Below are 21814 nucleotides of genomic sequence, written 5' to 3'. Positions count from 1 at the left end.
AAGTGTTGACCTCTGTGAACAACAACCAAAAAAAGATTGGAAAGATTAAGAGAAAGCTGGAGGGAAGACTGTAAGTGAAGAGACGCAAAAAGAGGACCAGTCTAGAGAGGTTAAAAAAAAAAGGAGACTACCGTCCAACTCTAGCCATGAGTCCTAGCTTCACCAGTCCGTTCGATCTAAAGTCAGGAAATGGTTGGGGCGCCTGGGTGGCGCAGTCGGTTAAGCGTCCGACTTCAGCCAGGTCACGATCTCACGGTCCATGAGTTCGAGCCCCGCATCAGGCTCTGGGCTGATGGCTCAGAGCCTGGAGCCTGTTTCCGATTCTGTGTCTCCCTCTCTCTCTGCCCCTCCCCCGTTCATGCTCTGTCTCTCTCTGTCCCAAAAATAAATAAACGTTGAAAAAAAAATAAAAAAAATAAAGTCAGGAAATGGAGCTGCAGCAGAGGTGTGTGCACTTGCTGTCGTCCAGGGGACTCTGCCCATCCCCAGCCACACACGTACCCAGAGTATTAAGCAATTGGGATGTCAGACTGTGTGTCCACAAGCAGTTCTGCCTGCATTGTGTGTGGATATTGTGGAAGCTGCTTTGATGTCCTTCTGTTCTTCAGGCTTACATACTTCTTCATGAGATGAATGTATTCTTCATGTGATTGAAGAACGTAAGCACTTTCATCTACTTTCCGCTTGTAGCCATTGTGAGCCAGGTATCTTTACTTATAAAATCTTGGGCACACAGAGATACTAAAAATTTAAGAGTTTTGGTTGGAAAGCTAAGATATACAAACATGCTTTTAATTTTAAAAGAAACAAAATGAAGCCAATGAAATTTTAAATCTGTTATTGCTCCCAGTTTTTTTTGGAAAAAACCCTCATTGTTACATAAAATTTCTAAATAACTGTGAAGGCACAAAACAAAATTGGACCTTTAACATGTAATTGTTTTATATTAGATCTAGTAATAATTGGGGAATGGCATCGTTTCCCTCAGTTCAACAAATGTATTTTGCATCTATTCTGTATAAGATGCTAATAACAACAACATGGAGGCTTCTGGCTTAGACTCAATTAGTCCAGTTGTCATGAAAAGTTTTTATTCCAATTTCAGTGACGAAGAACGATACAGATACAGGGAGTATGCGGAAAGAGGGTATGAGCGTCACAGAGCAAGTCGAGAGAAAGAAGAACGACACAGAGAGAGACGACACAGAGAGAAGGAGGACACCAGACACAAGTCATCTCGCAGGTTTGCTCTCTTATAGTGAGTCACTTGGAAGCCAAGAGACGTTGGTGTGACGTTGGAAAGTTAAACATTTCCAAATAACTGGTAGACCATATGTGTTCCTTGTTGGAGGATTAAGAATAAGGTGTTGAAATAGTTGGTTCTTATAGGCTCACCAGAGGTTTTGAAATCTAACAAGACTGCATTTAATACCCATAGACTTGCTGCATTGTCTTGTTGGGAGAGGGTTTTGTTTAGCATGTGAACCAGTAATAGTCTTAAAAAATTCTTTTATGCCTATTTGCCCAAAGTCAACCCTAGAAATAATTTCCTTTTATGATTTAGTGCTTCCATTTCTAATTTGTAAAAGGTTTTCTGAATAAAGTATATGGGCTCTGAGACTCTAGGATAATAACAGGAAGGGGAGCTTGTAATGTAAATATAATCTGTATAAAAATCACGGAAACTGCTTACTTCTCAAAATGTGCTTGAGAAAAAGAATGGTTTATTTAAAACCCAGTATTGAGAATTTACCTAGACAAAGTGGGGTTTTTTTCTCACTACTTAAGAACACACCTTTTTTTCCTTCAGTAACAGTAGACGTCGCCATGAAAGTGAAGAAGGAGACAGTCACAGGAGACACAAGCACAAAAAATCTAAAAGAAGCAAAGAAGGAAAGGAAGCTGGCAGTGAGCCTGCCCCCGAACAGGAGAGCACCGAAGCTGCACCTGCCGAATAGGCGTGGCTAAGGCCTTGTGTGTCTGTCAGGGCCAGAAGTGTACCATAAATCTTGTTATTTTTCTGGATGATGTTTAAGAAATTTACCTTTAATCTTGTTCTGTTAGTATGAAAAGTTAACTTTTTCTCAAAATAAAAGAGTGAATTTTTCATGTTAAGTTAAAAATCTTTGTCTTGTAATATTTAAAAAAAATAAAGACAGCAATGACTTTGTATCCAAGAAAGTAATGTGAATGAGTCACTCAGCAGGGAATGTTAAAGAGCTGTGTACATACACAGTATCTGATGGTCAGGGTTCCACCTTGGCCATCATTTTCTTGAGTTAATCAAATACCAGGCTCTTAAGAGATGGCGCTACAACAGGCACCTCTGAGTCTAAAAGTTAAGGGCAGTCTTTGTCAGCACTGCTGCAGCTGAAGACCTCAAGACACGGTCTTGATATCACAACTTTTTGATGGGTTTTCAGTGGAACTAAACGGGGAACTTTTATATCCAAATTAGTAAAATCTACAGGCCTTTGGGTGGTGTCTGAAATAACCTGCCCGAAGGGTAGTTTCTAGAGCAGGCACGTGGACAGATACCCGTCACTGTGACACAAAGTTGAACTGCTTCACGGCTATCTGCAGGAGCCAGGGTCAAGCTGGTTTGGCCTTTCTTGATGCTTTTTCCAAGGCTCATTGGTTGAGTAGCACGTGGAGTTTTTACATAGTTACTAGCTAATTGTGAATGAAAAGACAAGAGCTTTGCATTAGTCATTTCCTATTAAATCTAAGAATGCAGGTTTATAATAGTCTGTCAGCATTTTTAGGGATAAGCCTTAGGATGTATTTGTCAGTCATGGTAACAACATGGTTTTGAGAGAATCCGTTACTAGGATCCTGTAAGTAGTGGTAGTAGAAATGAACTTAATATCACATACTAAAAGACAATTATAATTTGAAAAATATTTATTTCTCATTTGATGAACAGTTTCTTCACCAGTGCACTTTTAAAATCCTCTGGCTGTAAATTGGTTTTTAAATGTCCATAATGTACACTTTACACGCCTCAGCATATACCAAATTTTTAATTATAGGATTTGAATTCAGTGGGGGCATACAAATTATCTCAGCCATGTAAGAGCTTTTTAATGAATAGAAAAATATAAACAGAGTTGTAATGTGAAATCCTCCACGCTGAATAAGATTACTAATGTTTATATTTTGAGAATTACATTTTCGGAGGTGTAATGGACTTTCATCAGATCACACTTTCCTGACATTAGTTTACATTTTTACAGTCTATTCTTTAAATATAAAAATTGACAAGATAAATATATTGTTTCAACTTAGCTTATTTGTGGTTTTCTGTTTTCCTACGACCCATCATTGGTTCTATAAAAAAGTGCCAGGCCAAGAAACAATAGTAAGAGTAATTTTTCCTTTAAGTTCCTTCAGCATCCTTGCCAAGCAAGCATGAATCATTCCTGATGTACTTCTACCGTTGACAGCCAGAAGAATGTCACCACATCTAAAAAACATAAAACAACCCATGATTAACATTTTGGTCTGTAGCTAAGGTTGATGCAAGTGTATCTGGTGGTCCTAGCTCTTACTACATCTGTCAATCTTAATTATATAAAATTCTGAAAAAACCTTCTAATGAAGGCTTTCCCCCCTCCTCACTTGAATTCTGCACACACTCTCCATTCAGCTTCTGTTAGGATGCTAAAAGTATGGGAAGTTGCTGTATGGGACCAGGGAATTCTTAGAAATTGAATGCTATGTAAATTTTTCTTACCAATAAAACAAGGTATGTAATACATGAGATATTTCTAATGGGGCCATGCTTTTGCATATATAAAACACTGGAAATAAGCCATCATTATTACCTAATTCTTCCATCATTGTATGCTGGTGTTCCTTCAACAATGGACTTAATAAAAAAAGGTTTGTCCCCAATGTATTCTTCGTAACCTCCTACAATGCAGAAGCCCAGACTCCCAGCTGTGTTTCTTCGTAATATGACATCTTTACAGTTATACAGGTACCTGAAATAGAATGTAAGCAATTTATCTGCACAGATCGGTTGAACTCTTAGTAATAATTAGGATTCATCTCCCGTGCCCTTTATTGGCATTTTTCAGACTAGCATTGGATGGGTCTTACTCAAAACTGTCATAGCCCAGCGACGTTTTGTGCTGTTAGCTGGCTTTTTCCAGTTGAACTGTTTCCCGTTGCTAAACACCCCTTAAAAAATACTATTGTGTTCTGTTTACATGTTTAGTGGGAAAAATAAGCCTATTTTTGGCTTAAAGATTCAATGTCTCAATTTATATTAAAAAGTTGGAAATGCCTAAATCCTTATTGATGAGCCAATTCAAGCCTACTTAGCGACATATTTTTATTTACTTGTGGATATAATTTTAATGCAGACAAAAATCCTTTAAATGATTAATCTCCGTGAAAAAAAATTTAAACCTAACCCTAACTTGCCACAGTTTTGACTCTTGAAATAATACCAGTTTAAATGTAGCTCTACATGCTTGACAGGTTATAGAGAAGTATGGAGGCATAAAGTGAATGGAAATCGAGGTACTTTTAGAGATTAGAAGAATGATTCATAAGGGAAGAGAAAAAGTAAACCGAATAGCAAGGTACAGAAGGAATGGGAGAAGGAGAGGCCACAGGTCTTCTGTGAATGGGCACAATCCTCATAGAGGTTAGAGGGAAGGAACTATTTGGTGGCAGCTGGACCAGTGTTGACACAGGTGCAAAGCAAGTGCAAACTGTGTTACAGTTGTGACAGGTTGTGTGTCAGGAACTGGATTGGACTAAAACCCCCCAGTTGAGGAACTGGTTTAAAAGAAAGCATTTTCATATTGGTAAAAATCAAGATATGATTGTTTTGTTTATAAGCTGTACCTTAAAATATTAACTGCCTTTTGGAAAACCAATAAACTGTCTCATGTGAAAGGTTTTGTTAAATGATGACGTTGGTCATTCTATTTGTTACTGACCTTGCTAATCAGTGTAAATGTGACTTCATGACGTTGCTGATTCCAACTTAAAATAAGCTTTGACTTTGGTGGATAACTTTAAAATGTAGTGGTAAAATTCAACTCTGTTTTGTTTTGTATCTGTTGTCACATAATTTACAGTAATTTCTTTCACTGATAGCTGAAAAATAACAATTTTCTTTTAATAAAACAACAACCATATTTTGATTGCAAAATATTCATCTGCTGTATTTCACAGGAAGACCTCTGGTGTGAAACATTCACCTTGTAGGATCTGTGGCGTGTTAGATACCACATCTGCATGGCGGTTCACTGACTAGCTCATACACAACGCAGGTAACTGACAGTTCTCCAGACACCCCACGGCATTACATTCCTACCTGTGCCCAGTACTGGGGGGGAAAGCAGATGAAGAATTTGGTGATTCCTACCCAAGGTCATCAGCAAATATCTGTTACCATTTCCCAGCCATCATTCCTTAAAACATACAAATGGGTACCTAGAGCAATACTTGAAACAATATTTCTCATTCTCTGACTATTGGATTTTTTCATGGAGTATCACCTTGGATCTTTAATTTTTATTGAATATTTGATTTCATGTGGACAAGCTATAAACCTCACCATCTAAAAATTCTGTTCTAGTGTAAAAGTTTCAACATAACGTGAATGAATTGTGTCTATTTTCCTAGACTCTTGATACTGGAGATGAATTGTGTCTTTTCCTAGACCCTTGTTTTGATACTGGAGATGAATTGTGTTTATTTTCCTAGACTCTTGTTTTGATACTGGAGAGAAAGTATCGGGATCATCTGTTAGCAGATGTTTATTGAGCGTACCACATTCTGGGCACTTGGGGTATCAGTGAACAGACAAAAACCCCTGACCACTCTTCCATGCATTCAGGTAGATGGCAATGTTACTGAGAGATTTTTCACTAAGTACTTTCCTTACTTTTGTGTTGAGTAGTTTAACTTTGTAGCATAAGAAAGTACTGTAAACCCCTTCAAAATCAGACCTTGGTTAGTTGGAACTGAGGAGTACTGGGCATTTTTTTTCTCAAGTTAAATGATTTCACTCCCCATTGGGAAATGTGGAAGCTGGCTTTGGTCAATGATGCTGAGGATTTACCTTTGAAATATTAAGCGACTTTAAATTCTATAAACGTGAGTTTTCCTATTCTGAAACTCTCTAAATTTAGGGCTCATTGAAGAAGAGTTGGATAATTAAAAAAAATAGCAACGAGTTTAGTAATTTTCTCCCAGTGAGAAAATTATGGTTACCTTAATAAATAAACTCCATGTTAAGGACCATGGTGAAGTCTTGGGTTGCTCAAGAAGCTGTACAATTTTGTTACACTGGCTGTTCCTTCTCAGTCTCCAAGGATTCCCCTTTTCTCAGCAGACCTCAGTGTTTCACGGAGCCCCTACACTACCAAAGGGTGGTTCTCAAAGTGTCTGGAGATCAAAAACTCCTTTTGCCTTTCAGGGAGTCCAGAGGTCAAAAAATAATTTTATCGTAATAGACATTATTTGCCGTTTTAAAAACTCTCATTTTTCTCATGAGCGTTTAAGCTCAGAGAACACAGGATGGGTGATCTGGCAACAGAGTGAATGCAGAGGTAGATGTGAGAGTCCAGGTATCTTCTGTTCTAGCCAAAGAGTAAAGAGGTTGGCAAACAATACTGCTACTCTTCTCACTATCTCACTCCGAAGTCTTTTCTGGGTTCCCACAGCACCCTGTGCCTGTATAATAGTAACACACATTAACTCATTTCTCCCCTATCCTACTGGTCCAGATGAGAGCATGTTTTGAAAGACTTCCAGATGTGGAGTGTGGCCCTGGGAGCCAACAGAAAACGAAGCAGAAGGTCTTTGGTGATTTCTGAGTCCCCTGGAGTTGAAGAGCATCTGATAAGTTGTAAAGCTGAGGGGTAATCCTGGAGTTGCCGCCTATGGTGTGACCCTCAAAGCCTCAACTCTGGCGCTTTACAGAGGATGTTCGCCAACCCCTGACTTTGACTTTTCCTAGAAAAACACACAAGGAACTGGTAACCGTGATTACCTCAGGGGAGTGGATCTGAGGGGACAGGCATGAGAGACTCACCCTGCACCCTTCTCCCCTTTGGTGCCTCAGATTTCTTCTGTGATTATATTACTGTGAGGGGACGAGGGGCCAAAGGAAACTAAGGGCCGCCAGGGTGACCGAAGACCAGTGTTGTCTGTGCTGGCATCATTTCGCACTTCCTGTCTACTTCTTTTAAAGGAAATGAACCAAATCCAGACTACACTTCTGGCAGGAGCGGAGAATCGCTGCCTCAGGCCAGGTGACAAAAAAAAAAATGCAGAGAAAGCCACTCGGTTGGTTATATTTGGAGTAAAAGCATCTCGCATTTGTCCTGTCTACCACGAATGAGGAACTCTGATAGATGATGAATAGCTTTCAAGCACGCAAAAACAAAAAACAAAAAAAAACCCTGCTTTCATAGACTCCAGTTTCAGAAAGATTAAAAAATGTTAGTTCAAGTAACTCTTCTTCCACTCAGGCTCAGTCCAAAATGCTTGCAGATTTTCAAACTGCCTCAATGCTCAATTTTCAACTGTTTAAAAATGTCCTTATTTTAAAAATAATCAACTAGGAAAGGCTCAAAAAGGAATCTAGGTCAGTGTATCTGAGGCAGGGATGTTTTTTAAAACCTCATTTGAAATTTGAAAAAAAAAAAAAAAAGACAAAGAGACCGTCCTATCTCCACCCTCAAGAAAAATGTCCTAAAACCAAACATCCTACTTTTATTCATTAAATCCAACGGCAGCATTTCATCTTCGGTGACTCTAATATTTAACATTTACATCACGCAGTTGGAATTTGTAAGGCAATCCTTTGAAGGTCAAGAGTTTGTGCTCTGCTGCAGGTGTGCAAACCCCAATTTATCTGTTCTTCAAAAATTTAATTTCTGCATCTAGCCATTTACAATGTCCTTAAAAACTGTCCCGACGTGTCTGTGCAAGACAATTTAATGGTTTCACATAAGGCTCCGGTTACGTCTCACTGAAATGACAACCCGGCTGCTCCCTGAAGTTTTCTAGAACTCGACCAGAGTAGGAACTAGAGAGTCTTGAGACATGCCCCTCAACCAGCACATGCTTCAACATCCGGGTACACGTAAGATGTTCTGCTGAAGGGTTTTACCTCTGCAAGTTCTGAGGATTCCACTAGCAAAATAAGGGAAGGTTCCAGAGTGGGGGAGCCTGGTTGGGTTTTAGCTCTCTGCCCCCATCAGCTGAGCTCTCTCTGCTGCATGAGCCAGACAACGTACAAGGGCAGCAGCCCAGGAGCTCCTCAACGTGAGTGTCTAACAATGTTTCCACATCCAGGCTTTCATCCTGCTCTGGGATTTCCGTGTGCATTTTCAGTAACAGAAGGGAGGACAGACTTCTTTCAAATGGTCTCACAATCAAACGTGGGGCTCACAAGGATGCTAGTGCCACGAACGTGGCTAGTGCCGAGAGAGTAAGAGTGGTCCGGGAAATGCAACGGTTTCCTCCCACATCTCCGCAAGGATGTCAAGTTGGGACTCACCGTGGTAATTCCAGCCACATGATCCAGGACGGGGACCAGTCTCTGGCCGGGGCTACGTTGTGGTTGGAGTCCAGGGCTGCTGGGCTGCTGCTCGCTTCCTCAGGTTCACGTTCTTTGACTTCCAAAGCTTTCAGGACCACCAAGGAGGATGTGCTTTTCAATAATGCAACTGCCTCACTCCGGCTGACCTCTGTTAGTTCAATCCCGTTCACGTTTAACAAAATGTCACCTGATGGCCAGAGAAGCAGAAGCTGTCTTTAGTGAGAGCGCAAATAGGAACTTCTAGAAAAGTGCAAAGGGGCAGGGGCTGACTGCGATGTGGGGAGGTGAGGAGGGTGAAGGGCCATGTCATTAGCCTCCTGCACTGACATGAGGCTGAGTTCTCCAACAGCAAAATGGCTAGCATGTGGGTGTTTCACGGCACTGGGAAGTTATGTTTGGAGGTTTCTAAAGCATACTCGTTAGTGTTTGGTTGTTGCCTTTAAAAAACAAAAAGCAGGGGCGCCTGGGTGACTCAGTCGGTTAAGCGTCCGACTTCGGCTCAGGTCACGATCTCACAGTTTATGAGTTCGAGCCCCGCGTCGGGCCCTGTGCTGACAGCTCAGAGCCTGGAGCCTGCTTCACATTCTGTGTCTCCCTCTCTCTCTGCCCCTTCCCTGCTCATGCTGTGTCTCTGTCGCAAAAAATAAAATAAACATTAAAAAAAAAATTTTAAAAAGGGAAAGCAGGTAGATAAATTAGCTTCGTTTACCATTTAATCAAAGAAAACCTACTTCTTCACTTCTTGTTTCTTGGTTTTAGCACAAGAGAGAGCATTTGGCAAAAGCTCCAAGTACCCGCATGGAGCCTGGCATGCGGTGGGCGCCCAACAAACATGGACTGCCTGAAGAAGAGACCACCCCTGAAAGGGTCTGGCAGAGGAGAACACAGCAGTTAAGAAAAACGAGCTGGAGCGATGCTCTTAAAGAGGGGAAAGGAGTTAACATTGTGGTTCACTGCAAAGGTGATAGTAACTTCCATCGGTTAAGCACCTACTACGTGCAGGGCCATTTCCATACACCATCCCGCACAGTCCTCTGCTCGCATTCTCTCGCTAACAAGCCACTTCTTGGCAGACCTCATCACTCTCCACCCTGGTGCTTGGGTGAAAAAGAGCAAGAGAAACCAAAAGACATACTTCTCCTACCTCTAATTTCTATTCTTTGATCTCTCTCCTAATCTCCTGCCTCCTTTGACTCTCATCTTTTTCACACAGAATAACCATAGCAAGAGTAAAAAGATAGGAAGAGACAGATGGGAAAGGCTCGACCACCAGCCCAAGCCCTGCCTGACCCCAAAAGAAGCACTGTTAGGTTGGCCAAAGAAATCCCTTACCATGCCCCACCCCCCCCCCGCCCCCACCCGTGGCTCCTCAGGCTGAACAGCTGTACTTCAGGAACTTCACATGATCTCCTGAATCTGAATCTCCTTCAACGACTTAATTGCTCAACCATCTGAGCTACCCCTTCGTGGGAATTGACAATATTATTAAAGATACATACTTGGCATCACCTTCCTTCATTCAGAGTAACCCAGGACACATAAGATTAAAATAATTAGGGGCGCCTGGGTGGCCCAGTCGGTGGAGTGTGCAGCTTCGACTCGGGTCATGATCTCGCAGTCTGTGAGTTCGAGCCCCGTGTCGGGCTCTGTGCTGACAGCTCAGAGCCTGGAGCCTGCTTCTAATTCTGTGTCTCCCACTCTCCTTGTCCCTCCCCTACTTGCGCTCTGTCTCTCTCTGTCTCAAAAATAAGTAAACGTTAAAAAAAATTTTTTAGATAATGAATTTTTTTTTTTTTTTTTTTACCAGTGGAAAAGAACCTAGCATGGTACTTTCATGATAAATATTACTTCATGGTAAATAATGTCAATGGTAAATATTCATTGGCTCAAAATCCATGAAAGTATTTCTCCCATCCAACCCACGAAATGGAACAATTCATGAATAGGTTCATCACAGGATCAATCCGGCAAAAGAATCACTTAGAAAGAATGGAACCAAATTATGCCATTTAGTCGAGGCCACTTGCTCATAACTGTAGAACTTCTCCATCACTTCTTGGCATAGTGTGCAGGTGCCCACTTTATTAGCAAGCCAAGGAGCCCACATCGACCCACATAAACTAAGAGGGGTGAAACCCAGTCCAGCAACTAAACCCAAACCAGTCAAGATCAACGGGTAACATTGGTCCTGGGCAGATCAACGTCTCATTCTCTTGTTAATTCTGGAAGCAGTTACCTAACCCAGCAAGCTCCTAATTCATTTTTAACCCTCTGCTGCCCCAGTACTTTAAGTGTCTTTTTACCTGTTTTTATTCTTCCATCTCTGCTTATGACTCCTCCGGGCTCCACACTGATGACATAGATAGGCAAATCCCATTCCCTATGTGATGCTCCCCCTGCAACGGTCATGCCGAGAGATTCGCTGGGGTCTTTTCGGACACTTACCACCTTCTCGTGGCAAGTGACCACAGGATGGAGGGGCTAAAGGCACAGACAGAAAAACAAACACGGCATATCTGTTCACAAGTGGGTTTGCATTTCCTACATACAAAAGCTACCAAAGCTGGATAAATATCAGATGGTAGTCCTTGCCCTCACAGAGAAAGACGCGCTCAGACACCCCACACTTTGCCTCTACCCTCAACAGAGTTGCATTATCCCAAACTCTATAGGCTCAGAGAAAGTTTACATTTCAAATAGAAATGGAAACAAAAAAAAAAAAAAAAAGGAAGAGGAACAGGTTGGAAACCACTGCAGAAATATTAAGCACACAAAGTGAACTACATCCCAAATATTCCAAGTGACTCATTCATTCCTGATAGCAGGGAGTATTTCCGAAAACTCTTGTCATTCATGAGAATCAGGATTTTTTTTCTAAATTAGAAAAAGGTATTTGCAACAACATGAATGGAACTAGAGTGTATTATGCTAAGTGAAATAAGTCAGTCAGAGAAAGACAAATATCATACGATTTCACTCATATGGGGAATTTAAGAAACAAAACAGATAAACATAAGGGAAAGGAAGCAAAATTAAGATAAAAACAGAGAGGGAGACAAACCATAAGAGACTCTTAAATTCAGAGAACAAACTGAGGGCTGCTGGAGGGGAGGTGGGTGGGGGGATGGGCTAAAGGGGTGATGGGCATTAAGGAGGACACTCGTTGGGATGAGCACTCGGTGTTATATGAAGTGACGAATCACTGGGTTCTACTCCTGAAAATCATTATTACATTGTAGGTTAACTAATTTGGATTTAAATGAAATTTAAAAATTAATTGAAAAAAGGAACTGTAATTAAATAGTCTTCAGTTTAAGGTAGAGGAAGTCAATTATAGAACTCCTTAAAGAAAAAAAAAATAATGGATTTCATAGATATCCCATTCAATGGATAACTGGGTTCTCCCCAGTTAGCATCTTCACTCTTCACATATCTCTGACAAATATGCAGTTCTACCCTTGAATTATATTATGTAAAAATATAGCATACACATTGTGTAGCATACATTGAAGACCAACTTTTGAAAAATAAGAGAACTGTGATTTTGATTCAACAACTCTAGACCAAAAACAGTCAAAGCTGCATGCAGTGTTATCTTAAAGCAGTAAGAGTTGGTCAAGGGCGCTGTTTACCAATGAATACAGATCAGCATGTACTTTTATTTTTTGAAAAAATTTTTAATATTTATTTTTGAGAGAGATAAAGAGACAAAGTGTGAGCAGAGGAGGGGCAGAGAGCCAGTGAGACACAGAATCTGAAGCAGGCTCCAGGCTCTGAGCTGTTAGCACAGAGCCTGGTGCAGGGCTTGAACTCATGAACCGCAAGATCATGACCTGAGCTGAAGTCAGAAGCTCAACTGACTGAGCCTCCCGAGTGCCCCTCAACACATACTTTCCTAAAAATGTATTCTCCTCCCTGATTGTGCAATGACTTGGGAACTAAACGGGAATGTGCCCTGCAAATAAATATTTATAATACTTGATCAGACCTCAGAGAAGTCTATGGTTCAAGAGAGAGTTTACAGTTGTATCTAAAGGAAGAAAATTAGAAAACACATCTGGTAAAAAAAAAAAAAATCAGCGTACAAAAGACAGTGTAAGTATACTACCTTTTGTTTAAAATGGTGTAGGAATGAGAATTTGTATTAATATTTGCATTTTCATGAAGAAACTCTGGAAACAAAGAGGTTTTTTGGGCACGGAGGGGGGAACTGGACAGATCAAGCATGGGTGAGGGGCTCCTTCCTGTATCGTCTCCATTTTCTGAAACCTGGGAATAGATTATCTGTCCAACAAACCAACTGAATGATAATTAAACTTCTGTAAAGTTGATGGTTAACATCATATAGAATTACTGCCTGAATGCATGAGTCCATTTTTAATGCTTCATTATGAAGATAAGCTTAGGGGTTTTTTTTTGTGTGTATTTATTATCTCACAATTTTCTATGGTATAAAATTACCCACCTCTGTTCTAATGGCCTTATTGCATCCAGTAACGGCCTGTTGACTGTATCCCTAGCACTGAACATAGCATTTGGCATATTCAAGATGGTAACTATGTGTTTGTCGAATAAACAGGTGATAAATTACGGCTGACACAAATTGTTTTTGGTAGTGATGAAATACTAAAATAGGGATTGCAAATTATTATGGCAAGGTATTTGTTACAATTAGTGCTTACAAGGTCTGGGTTGTGTGTTTCTCTAAACCCCCAGAACCTTGAAGAGACTGGTCATCAGACGCGGGTTGCAAAACGGAAATGGGACCTTCTTCAGGGCAAAGTTTCAAAATAAAACAGAGAAGTAACAGTTGTGTACACAGTGGCTCTAGCATTCCAGAGTAGATCTGGAGGTGCTCTCAAGGTCCGTTCTCAGTATGTAACTTTTCTCGTCCACAAAGCCATGAGATGTAGGATGTCTCTGCCTTTAATCACAGACATCTCTCAAAAGAGCCCTGTTTGGACATGCAGACAGTTCTGAAATGCACCCAACTCAGGGCTAAGTTCTAAACCTGGAGACTCCTACTGGCTGCTCTGTTTCTTCAGCTCATTCCTGGGGATAGTCGTACAACATTTACTCCCAAATCACAAACAAGGTCTTTCCTCCATTGTTTCCACATGGAAGCCAGGCATGCTGCTGGGACAGGGGATCAATCTCCCAAGGTGATGACTAAAACACAGTATGGAATGCTCTGGAAAACAAGGACATCTTTTCACATTAAAAAAATATATGTACACACAGGGGTGCCTGGGTGGCTCAGTCATTGGGCGTCCGACTACGGCTCAGGTCGTGATCTCATGGCTCATGAGTTTGAGCTCCGCATTGGGCTCTGTACTGATAGCTCAGAGCCTGGACCTGCTTGGGATTCTGTCTGTCTGTCTCTCTCTCTCTCTGCCCCTCCCCTCTCACCCTCTCTCTCCTTCAAAAATAAATGAACATTAAAAATTAAAAAATATATATATGTACACACACATACACACTGTATTGCATTCTTGAACAGCTTCCTAGTACTTCATCATGTGTATATGTCATATCCCCCATTGATGACCATTTTGGTTGTTTATAAGTCTCGTGAAAAATTAAACAGTGTCACTGCAAACATCCTTAGACAACACATATCTCGTACGCTTGTGTAAATATTTCTTTAGGCTAATATCCTAACAGTACAACTGCTAAATCAAAGAACCTGAGCATTTTACATTTTGATACATACGACACAGCTCTATCATCTATAATGTCACCAATACCTTGTGAAAATGCTGATTTCCCACAATTCTGCCAACACTGGTTTTTATCAGTATTTACAACATTTGCCCAGATGAACAGAAGATTGCAAATAATTGCCTTTCTAGGTAGTAAGCTTAAACACGTTTTATTGTTAAACTTCTAACAGTAACAGCATTTTCGATCTTATAATACCGTCATCACTCCAGCTTCCCCAACTTCATTTATGAAGAGGGTAAGCATGCCCATTGGGGCAGTCCTGTGATGGGAAGAAATGCATCTGGAATGGAAGATATGCCTTTGACCTGAGAATCCTTTAGTTAAAAAAAAAATGGGTCACTAAATTCATTTGAAAGTAGAAAACTTACTTATCTCATGAAAGATTCCAGAAATGGTTTCTCACCTGCCACACCAGATAATAGAAATAAGTGAGGCTGTGGGCGCCTGGGTGGCTCAGTCACTTAAGTGACTGGATCTTGGTTTCGACTCAGGTCACGATCTCATAGTTCATGAGTTTAAGCCCCGCATCAGGTTCCGCAGCTGGCAACACAGAGCCTGCTTGGGATTCTGGGTCTCCCTCTTTCTCTGCCCCTCCCATACCCGTGCTGTCTCTCTCTCTCTCTCTCTCTCTCTCTCTCTCTCTCTCTCTCTCTCTCTCAAAATAAATAAATAAATTAAAAAGTGAGGCTGTAATTATTTTGTTGTGAATAAATATTCTTTGAACAATGCACAGATTGGCCAGACACTCTTTGAGGAAAAAAGAAATACAGTTTGTTATCTACTTAAATGTGTTTGGGCAGAAAAACTGAGACTCAACCTTAAAACAATTCTGATCAAGGAAGCACAGCTGGCCGGGGGAAACTGAGGACTGACATCCAAGAGATCTGAGTAAATCCATGGTCTTCCTGCCCACACTACTCTGCTTTCAGAGGCAATATTTTAACACGTGATAAAAAAAAATTAACCTATTAATTTTCAGGTGCCTGTCAGAAAAAACACATGAAAGAATCAGTTACCCAAGAATGAAAGGTTTATCTCATTGACTAGAGAACTCAAATCCAATCCTGTCAAATAAAAGACCTGACATATAAGATCTGAATGCTGAAACCTATGTTCTCTTGGCTGCACAGGTAGGTTATTTATGCTTTTAGATCCAAGTTCCTGGAGAGCAGCATCTTCCTCCACATTTCATCAGTGCTTACCCAACAGCCTTGCTGTACTGAGCAAGGAGATGTTTCAAGCACCTATGGGCTCAATACACATGACTGGGCACCCCCTAATTGGAAACGTGTCCCTTGTATTTTGGACAGCCATCTGCCTTCCACACCAGAGGGAGAGACTCACGTTAACAATGGAAAAAACCAAGTACCGCCACGAACCCTTCACACCCAGAGTTGCCTAATCCTCATTGAGGAGAAGGAGAATGAAATACAACAGAGATGTTCTTTTCCATCTGTGTTTTCTCCCAAACGCCTTCCCTGCTTCAGAGACCTGAGGATGTTCCCTGATGTTCGAAAACATAATTTGGTACGAACTAATTCAAGGTGGCTGAAAAGCATCGTGAGCACTAGTCTACTTATCACTCAGCTGTAAAAATACTTTAAAACAGTTTAGACGTAAAAACAAGTATAAGGATGAACATAATGACCTCCCATGTACCTTGCCACCCAGCGTAGGAAATACGTGCTCCAGTACAGGTGGAGTCCCTCTGTGATTTCTTTCTGGTCACTTCCCCTTTCCTGTCCCACAGAGGCAGCCGCGCGCCTCCATCTGATGCCTTTCCATCTTTGCTTTTCAGTTGGCTACAAACATTTCTGTCTCCCGAGTCTTGGTTTGCCTTCTCTGAGCTTTGTCTCATTTAAGCTCCTACTTTAAAAAAGCCACGTTGTTTCCTAGATAAAGCAAGGCTTAGGATCATAAAAAACTAATCGAAGAGCCACGTATGTCTTAGTTTTGTTTTAAATAGGCTGTGTGTGTGTGCGTGTGTGTGTGCACGCACGCATCTCATCTCAAAAGGCAGACACACCTATAAATTAAAATGAGACTATTATAATTTCCCACCAGGCCAGTTTGTTCGGTACGTTTCCCGGGAATTAAATACATGACAGAGACTGCAGCAAAACTTTGATCAGCTCACCCGGTTGTTTCCGTGATTCGTAGCAGTTAGGTGAAAGGGACTACAGACCCACAGAGCTGGTGGAAGCCTCATTCTTAGTGGCTTAATGACTAGGCTACAATACAGTCTGGGTAACCCAACTATAATTAGTTAATTAGATTAAACCTTAACTAAGCTAATAAACTAGTTTTCTATTAGTAAACACCATTAGTTTATTTATTTATTTACCATTAGTTTAATTTAAACACACCAATGCTGGGGCGCCTGGGTGGCTCAGTCGGTTAAGCGTCCGACTTCAGCTCAGGTCACGATCTCACGGTCCGTGAGTTCAAGCCCCGCATCGGGCTCTGGGCTGATGGCTCAGAGCCTGGAGCCTGCTTCAGATTCTGTGTCTCCCTCTCTCTCTGCCCCTCCCCCGTTCATGGTCTGTCTCTCTCTGTCTCAAAAATAAATAAACGTTAAAAAAAATTTTTAAAAAAAACACACTAATGCTATTTACTAGTGAAAAGATACCAGGAAGCCCTTACCCATAAAATGTGTTAGCAGGAGGCACCTGGTCTGTTGAGGTTGCTTATTGTAAAAAAAATTTTAAAAAAGCCTGGAATTTATGGATGTATGGGGCACGGCTGGCTGGCTGGGGAAAGAGAGGGTTGTAGCCTTGTAGGCTATGTTATTAAAAGTCAGGATTCTGAGAGGCGTCTGGGTGGCTCAGTCGGTTAAGCGTCTGACTTCAGCTCAGGTCATGATCTCACAGTTTGTGGGTTCAAGCCTGGCATCAGGCTCTGTGCTGACAGCTCAGGGCCTGGAGTCTGCTTCGGATTCTGTGTCTCCCTCTGTCTGGGGCCCTCCCCTGCTTGTGCTCTGTGTCTCACTCAAAAATAAACAAACAAACAAAAAAAATTAAAAAAAAAAAAGAAGTCAAGATTTTGAGTATTGTTTCTGCATACATTACTCAAAAACCCAGACTTGTGAGTTATCCCAAACTGAAGCATAGTCTGATACGATTGCTCAGACAGGCACTCCCTAATCTCTCTTACAACAAGAGCAGACTACCTATAGACTTGTTTTAATTACAAGTGATTGAATGCAATCAGATTTAGGAGAACTGGCTAGAAATCCATTGCCATCACAATAGGATGCCAACCCAAGGCTATAGGACTCTGAATTTGGGCTAAGCAAGGTTTGTGTTGCTTTTGATACCCACCCAAATGGAGAGGTGATGGCGTTGCCTCTGACAGAAGAGACCGACAGGAGTACAAACTGGGCTGAGTCACCTCATTGAAAGAGAAGCTGCACATTGCTGACCTGAAGGACGCAAGCAGCCCGTAGGTGCACTCTGTTTCATTCACATCACCCTACATTTTTCTCTGACTTTAAATGGCACAACACAGGGCATATGCTTTCTCATTCGCCCCATTCCCCGCCACTCCCTAATGTTACATGAACTCCAAGTATATATATGATCTTCCCAGTTCTTCTGAAAAAAAAAAAAAATGAACATACTAAAATTAGGGGAATTATGGGGCACCTGGGTGGCGCAGTCGGTTAAGCGTCCGACTTCAGCCAGGTCACGATCTCGCGGTCCGTGAGTTCGAGCCCCGCGTCGGGCTCTGGGCTGATGGCTCAGAGCCTGGAGCCTGTTTCCGATTCTGTGTCTCCCTCTCTCTCTGCCCCTCCCCCATTCATGCTCTGTCTCTCTCTGTCTCAAAAATAAATAAAACGTTAAAAAAAAAAATTTAAAATTAGGGGAATTGTTATTTTAATTTTCAGGCAGATTGGGAACTTCAAAAACCAAAAACCAAGCGAATCTCTTGTTTCATTTCAAAATGAATGAAAACGGTCCTCAAGCAACGCGACTGTTGGAAAAACATGACATCTCTTTGGCTTAGACTAGAAATTAGGTCCCCATATGGAGTCTGCAAGATCAGGTTTTAAAACTTGCCTGCACCTTCTTCTCTCTTGTTTGGATGGGAGACACCTGTTATCTCACTGGGTCCTGAAGATGGGACCTTGGGCTTTTTGTTTCACAAGGCAAGTCAAACAGTGTTTAAGTGATGAAGTCCAGAGAATACACTTAGAAATGTTAAAGTGTTCAGCCTTCCCAAGCAATTGCTTCCTGCAGGAGGAGTGGACATAGCCTGGCTGGGGCTCACCTTGGGAGTATTGCTCCTGTCCCCCGGCCCCGGGGACTGGCTCCCGTTGCTGTCCCAGCCGGCTTCCTGAAAGATGTCAGGACTCTGCAGCCGAACCTGGCGGGACACGACGAGGTGAACGCGCCTTTCACTGGCCTGGGTAAGAAGACACAGACGTTAGCCACCCTCAGAGCTTCCATCCAAAGCACTGGGCACCAGAGGCTTACTAGGATGCAAATTTTACTCTACCTTTTTTTAGAGAGAAAAAAAATGGTGTTTAGTATTTCTCACGGCAGTGCCCATTTTATAATTTGGCAAGAGCATGAGACTCATTTCCTTTACTTTTTTAAAATTTTTGTTTAAGAGAGAGAGAATGGGGAGAGGAGGAGAGGGGAGGGAGGGAGGAAGGGAGAATGAATGGGGGAGAGAGGGGGAGGGGGAGGGAGAATCTTAAGCATACCCCACACTCAGCATGGAGCCTGACTCGGGGCTTGATCCCACAACCCTGGGATCATGACCTGAGACGAAACCGACAGGTGGATGCTCAACCCACTGAGCCACCCAGGTGCCCTTCCTTTAGCTTTAAATCAGGTAAGGAAACCTACTTCAAGGGAAAAACTAGGGAAGGTTTGATGCATCCAACAGTTTTTGAAAAGACATCATGGAACATGGTTATTTTTCAGAGATGGCTCCTTTGCACACAAGCCACGTCTGAAGGGCTTTCCAGATAGAACCGAGTATGCGGCGTAAAGTTGCAGCTCAGTCTAAAACCCAGGCCAAAGGTGAGCAGGACAGAAAAAGGAACAGAGTTGGTGGTGGCAATGCTACCAAGGTAAGAGTAGAAATCCCGCATGTACAGAATTCAACATTTGGGCACGGGAAAGGAGAAACAGTTTAGAAATACAGGGATGAGTCAACAGTGCAAATGCAACCCGCTTAAGGGCCTTTACCCCGAGCCTTTATCTTTCACGTGGCTATCCCCAGTTCTGACTACTATTCCCCTCAGCTATCAACATCGATGCTTGCACAGAGCATTCCGGAGAGCAAGTATGTTGCTTACTGGGGAGAGTCTATTCCACATCATAAATTTACAAATTGGATTTGTGCCACAGATGAATTTCAGATCTGCTCGAGAGCATTCAGCGTTATTCGCAAACTGCTGACTACTGAGACTCCAGATCCGCAGGGCAGATAGAGGAGACATTAATTAGCCCTGTGAAGTACAGATAAACAAAGCTCCCTCATGGCCCGGAGTGGATTAGAAAGGTCCCCAGGAAGGACTAGGATTGGGCACGAGGAGGAGAGAGGGGTACGTTTTGGGGGTTCCTCTCTTCATGTCATCCGCTGACCACCCTTCACCTCCGCAGAGACGGACATTGCCTGCCTGCCTTCTCCATTTACAGGTATGGCTGCCAGACTGTGGAGAAATCTGGTCAGGAAGGAGGACCTTGTTTTTAATTTTTTTTAAAACGTTTATTTTTAATAGAGACAGAGACAGAATGTGAGTGGGGGAGGGGCAGAGAGAGGGAAACACAGAATCCTATGCAGGCTCCAACCTCTGAGCTGTCAGCACAGAGCCCGACTCAGGGCTCGAACTCACTGTGAGATCATGACCTGAGCCGAAGTCGAACACTCAACTGACTGAGCAACCCAGGCGCCCCAGGAGGACTTTGTTTTTAAAACCTGAAGCAATCAAAACCCCATCAGTGAAATCAGGTCCCCACGGTTGTCCAACACTGCCCAGCCCAAACCTTCATGATTTTGCATGCTTGTATTAATAAACATTTCTTCTCAGGGCTCTCTTGAAACTTAGGGATCATCAACTGGGTAGCTGTAAGTCAGATGAACTTTTAAAAACAGCTGCTAAAATCCACTAAGCGTGGCTATGGTGAACATCAAGGTGGATGGTGGGCCAGTTGAGTTGACTCATCTCAAATAAATTACAAAAATCCTACTGAACAGGCCCAGAAAACAAGTTCAAGTTCTTCATTTTCCTTCCCATAAAGCCCAGTCATCACTTTTGCTGGTCTACGTAATCAGTATTTCTACACCTTTCCTCTGTTCCTTGCCTCTCTTGAATCCCTTGGTGTTTCTCATCACGTATAAAGCTTGCATCAGAACAAAAACTAAGAAGCTCAGGAAACAATAATGCGGCAAGCTGACATGAAGAACTATGGTATTAGCCAACTAAATTCAATTCTTGGAAGAGTATTTTGTAATACCGTTTCTTTACCCTGTAAGCCTCACTTTTCCTAATGAGGTTATCGCTAGGAACTTTCTGAAGCAAAAATTCCTAGTGATAAGCAGCAAAACACTCAAGTCAAAACTCCAACTGCTGAGCCCAAATTTGCTCTTTATCTGCAGGGAAAGTCCAATGTTTTGAAGGATCTCAGCAGGGGGTTTGTCTTTGGCCCGCACATCGCCATCACGTTCACTTCGTGAACGTGAGCAGTCATGTGTGCTAAGCATCTCCTAAGAATGGAGAAAATCTGAGCCTTTCATATCAAATCAACTTGCCAGGCAAAATTCAAAATGCCAAGGAGCAGCCTGCAAGAGCTGTTTAATTCACATTTTCAAACACAAATTTCTCACTGGATTTTCAAATGTCGACTTTGGCATTAAGTTGCCGGCAGGAACAAGCCTCCAATAAATGAGCCTGGTATCCATTTGCTTGGAAATAAATTCTCCGCAAGGCTGGATCTGTGGCTCTTACCGGCCACCTTACAAATTGTTCTCAGGGAGACTACTGGCTGCACTTTCTCTCCTAGTGTTTGAAGTTGTGAGGTGGAAACTAGGCTAATGTGTTTGTACTGGCTCTCGCCTCAGCAGCAGCTGGGTGCAGTGTTGAGAAACGGCCCTTGTTAGAGAGACAAGCGAGAGCTATCGTTGCATTTATAATAACGTGAACTTGCCTGTACTTAGTGCTCCATCAACAAAGATTTTAATGAGCGTTTCTTTAAAAATAATTCATCCTGCGTCCACATTCCCCACCAGCTTCTTTTCCAAGGATCCCAGAGTTAGGCAGTCTAGCTTTGGGTTTCAACGTATAGTCGTGGGGATGGTTCTCTCTATACCGTTTGGGGTTGCCCCCTCTTAGGCTCCCTTCCATCAATTGTTCAAGTATCACGGTCAGTTCACCTATCCTGGGCTCACAATGCCTTGGGAAATTGGGGACCACTCCTTCCATGTAATTAAAAAGTCACATATAGCACATATAGGAATTTACCCAAGGGATACAGGAGTGCCGATGCATAGGGGCACTTGTAC

General features: G+C 42.1%; 2 protein-coding genes across 32 annotated transcripts in view; one reads left to right on the top strand and one right to left on the bottom strand.

The window, feature by feature from the left end:
* The window catches only part of FIP1L1 (factor interacting with PAPOLA and CPSF1), an 81727-nt gene extending 76557 nt beyond the window's left edge, over positions 1–5170 (top strand). For all 30 annotated transcript variants that reach the window (XM_043572641.1, XM_043572633.1, XM_043572651.1 and 27 more), the window contains 2 exons: positions 1106–1243; positions 1811–5170. In XM_043572641.1, coding sequence (XP_043428576.1) covers positions 1106–1243; positions 1811–1958 — 286 coding nt within the window. In that variant the 3' untranslated portion in view covers positions 1959–5170. The remainder of the gene's footprint in view (positions 1–1105; positions 1244–1810) is intronic.
* LNX1 (ligand of numb-protein X 1) overlaps positions 2887–21814 on the bottom strand; it is a 124277-nt gene continuing 105349 nt past the window's right edge. For both annotated transcript variants that reach the window (XM_043572631.1, XM_043572632.1), the window contains 5 exons: positions 18569–18703; positions 10879–11056; positions 8534–8762; positions 3828–3986; positions 2887–3466 (listed from right to left, as the gene is read on the bottom strand). In XM_043572631.1, coding sequence (XP_043428566.1) covers positions 3331–3466; positions 3828–3986; positions 8534–8762; positions 10879–11056; positions 18569–18703 — 837 coding nt within the window. In that variant the 3' untranslated portion in view covers positions 2887–3330. The remainder of the gene's footprint in view (positions 3467–3827; positions 3987–8533; positions 8763–10878; positions 11057–18568; positions 18704–21814) is intronic.

This window comes from Prionailurus bengalensis, chromosome B1 (genome assembly GCF_016509475.1).
Source record: "Prionailurus bengalensis isolate Pbe53 chromosome B1, Fcat_Pben_1.1_paternal_pri, whole genome shotgun sequence".
In the NCBI taxonomy this organism is placed as follows: Eukaryota; Metazoa; Chordata; class Mammalia; order Carnivora; family Felidae; genus Prionailurus; species Prionailurus bengalensis.
The sequence above is the reverse complement of the archived record's forward strand: the minus strand, read 5'-3'. Positions and strand labels throughout refer to the sequence as shown.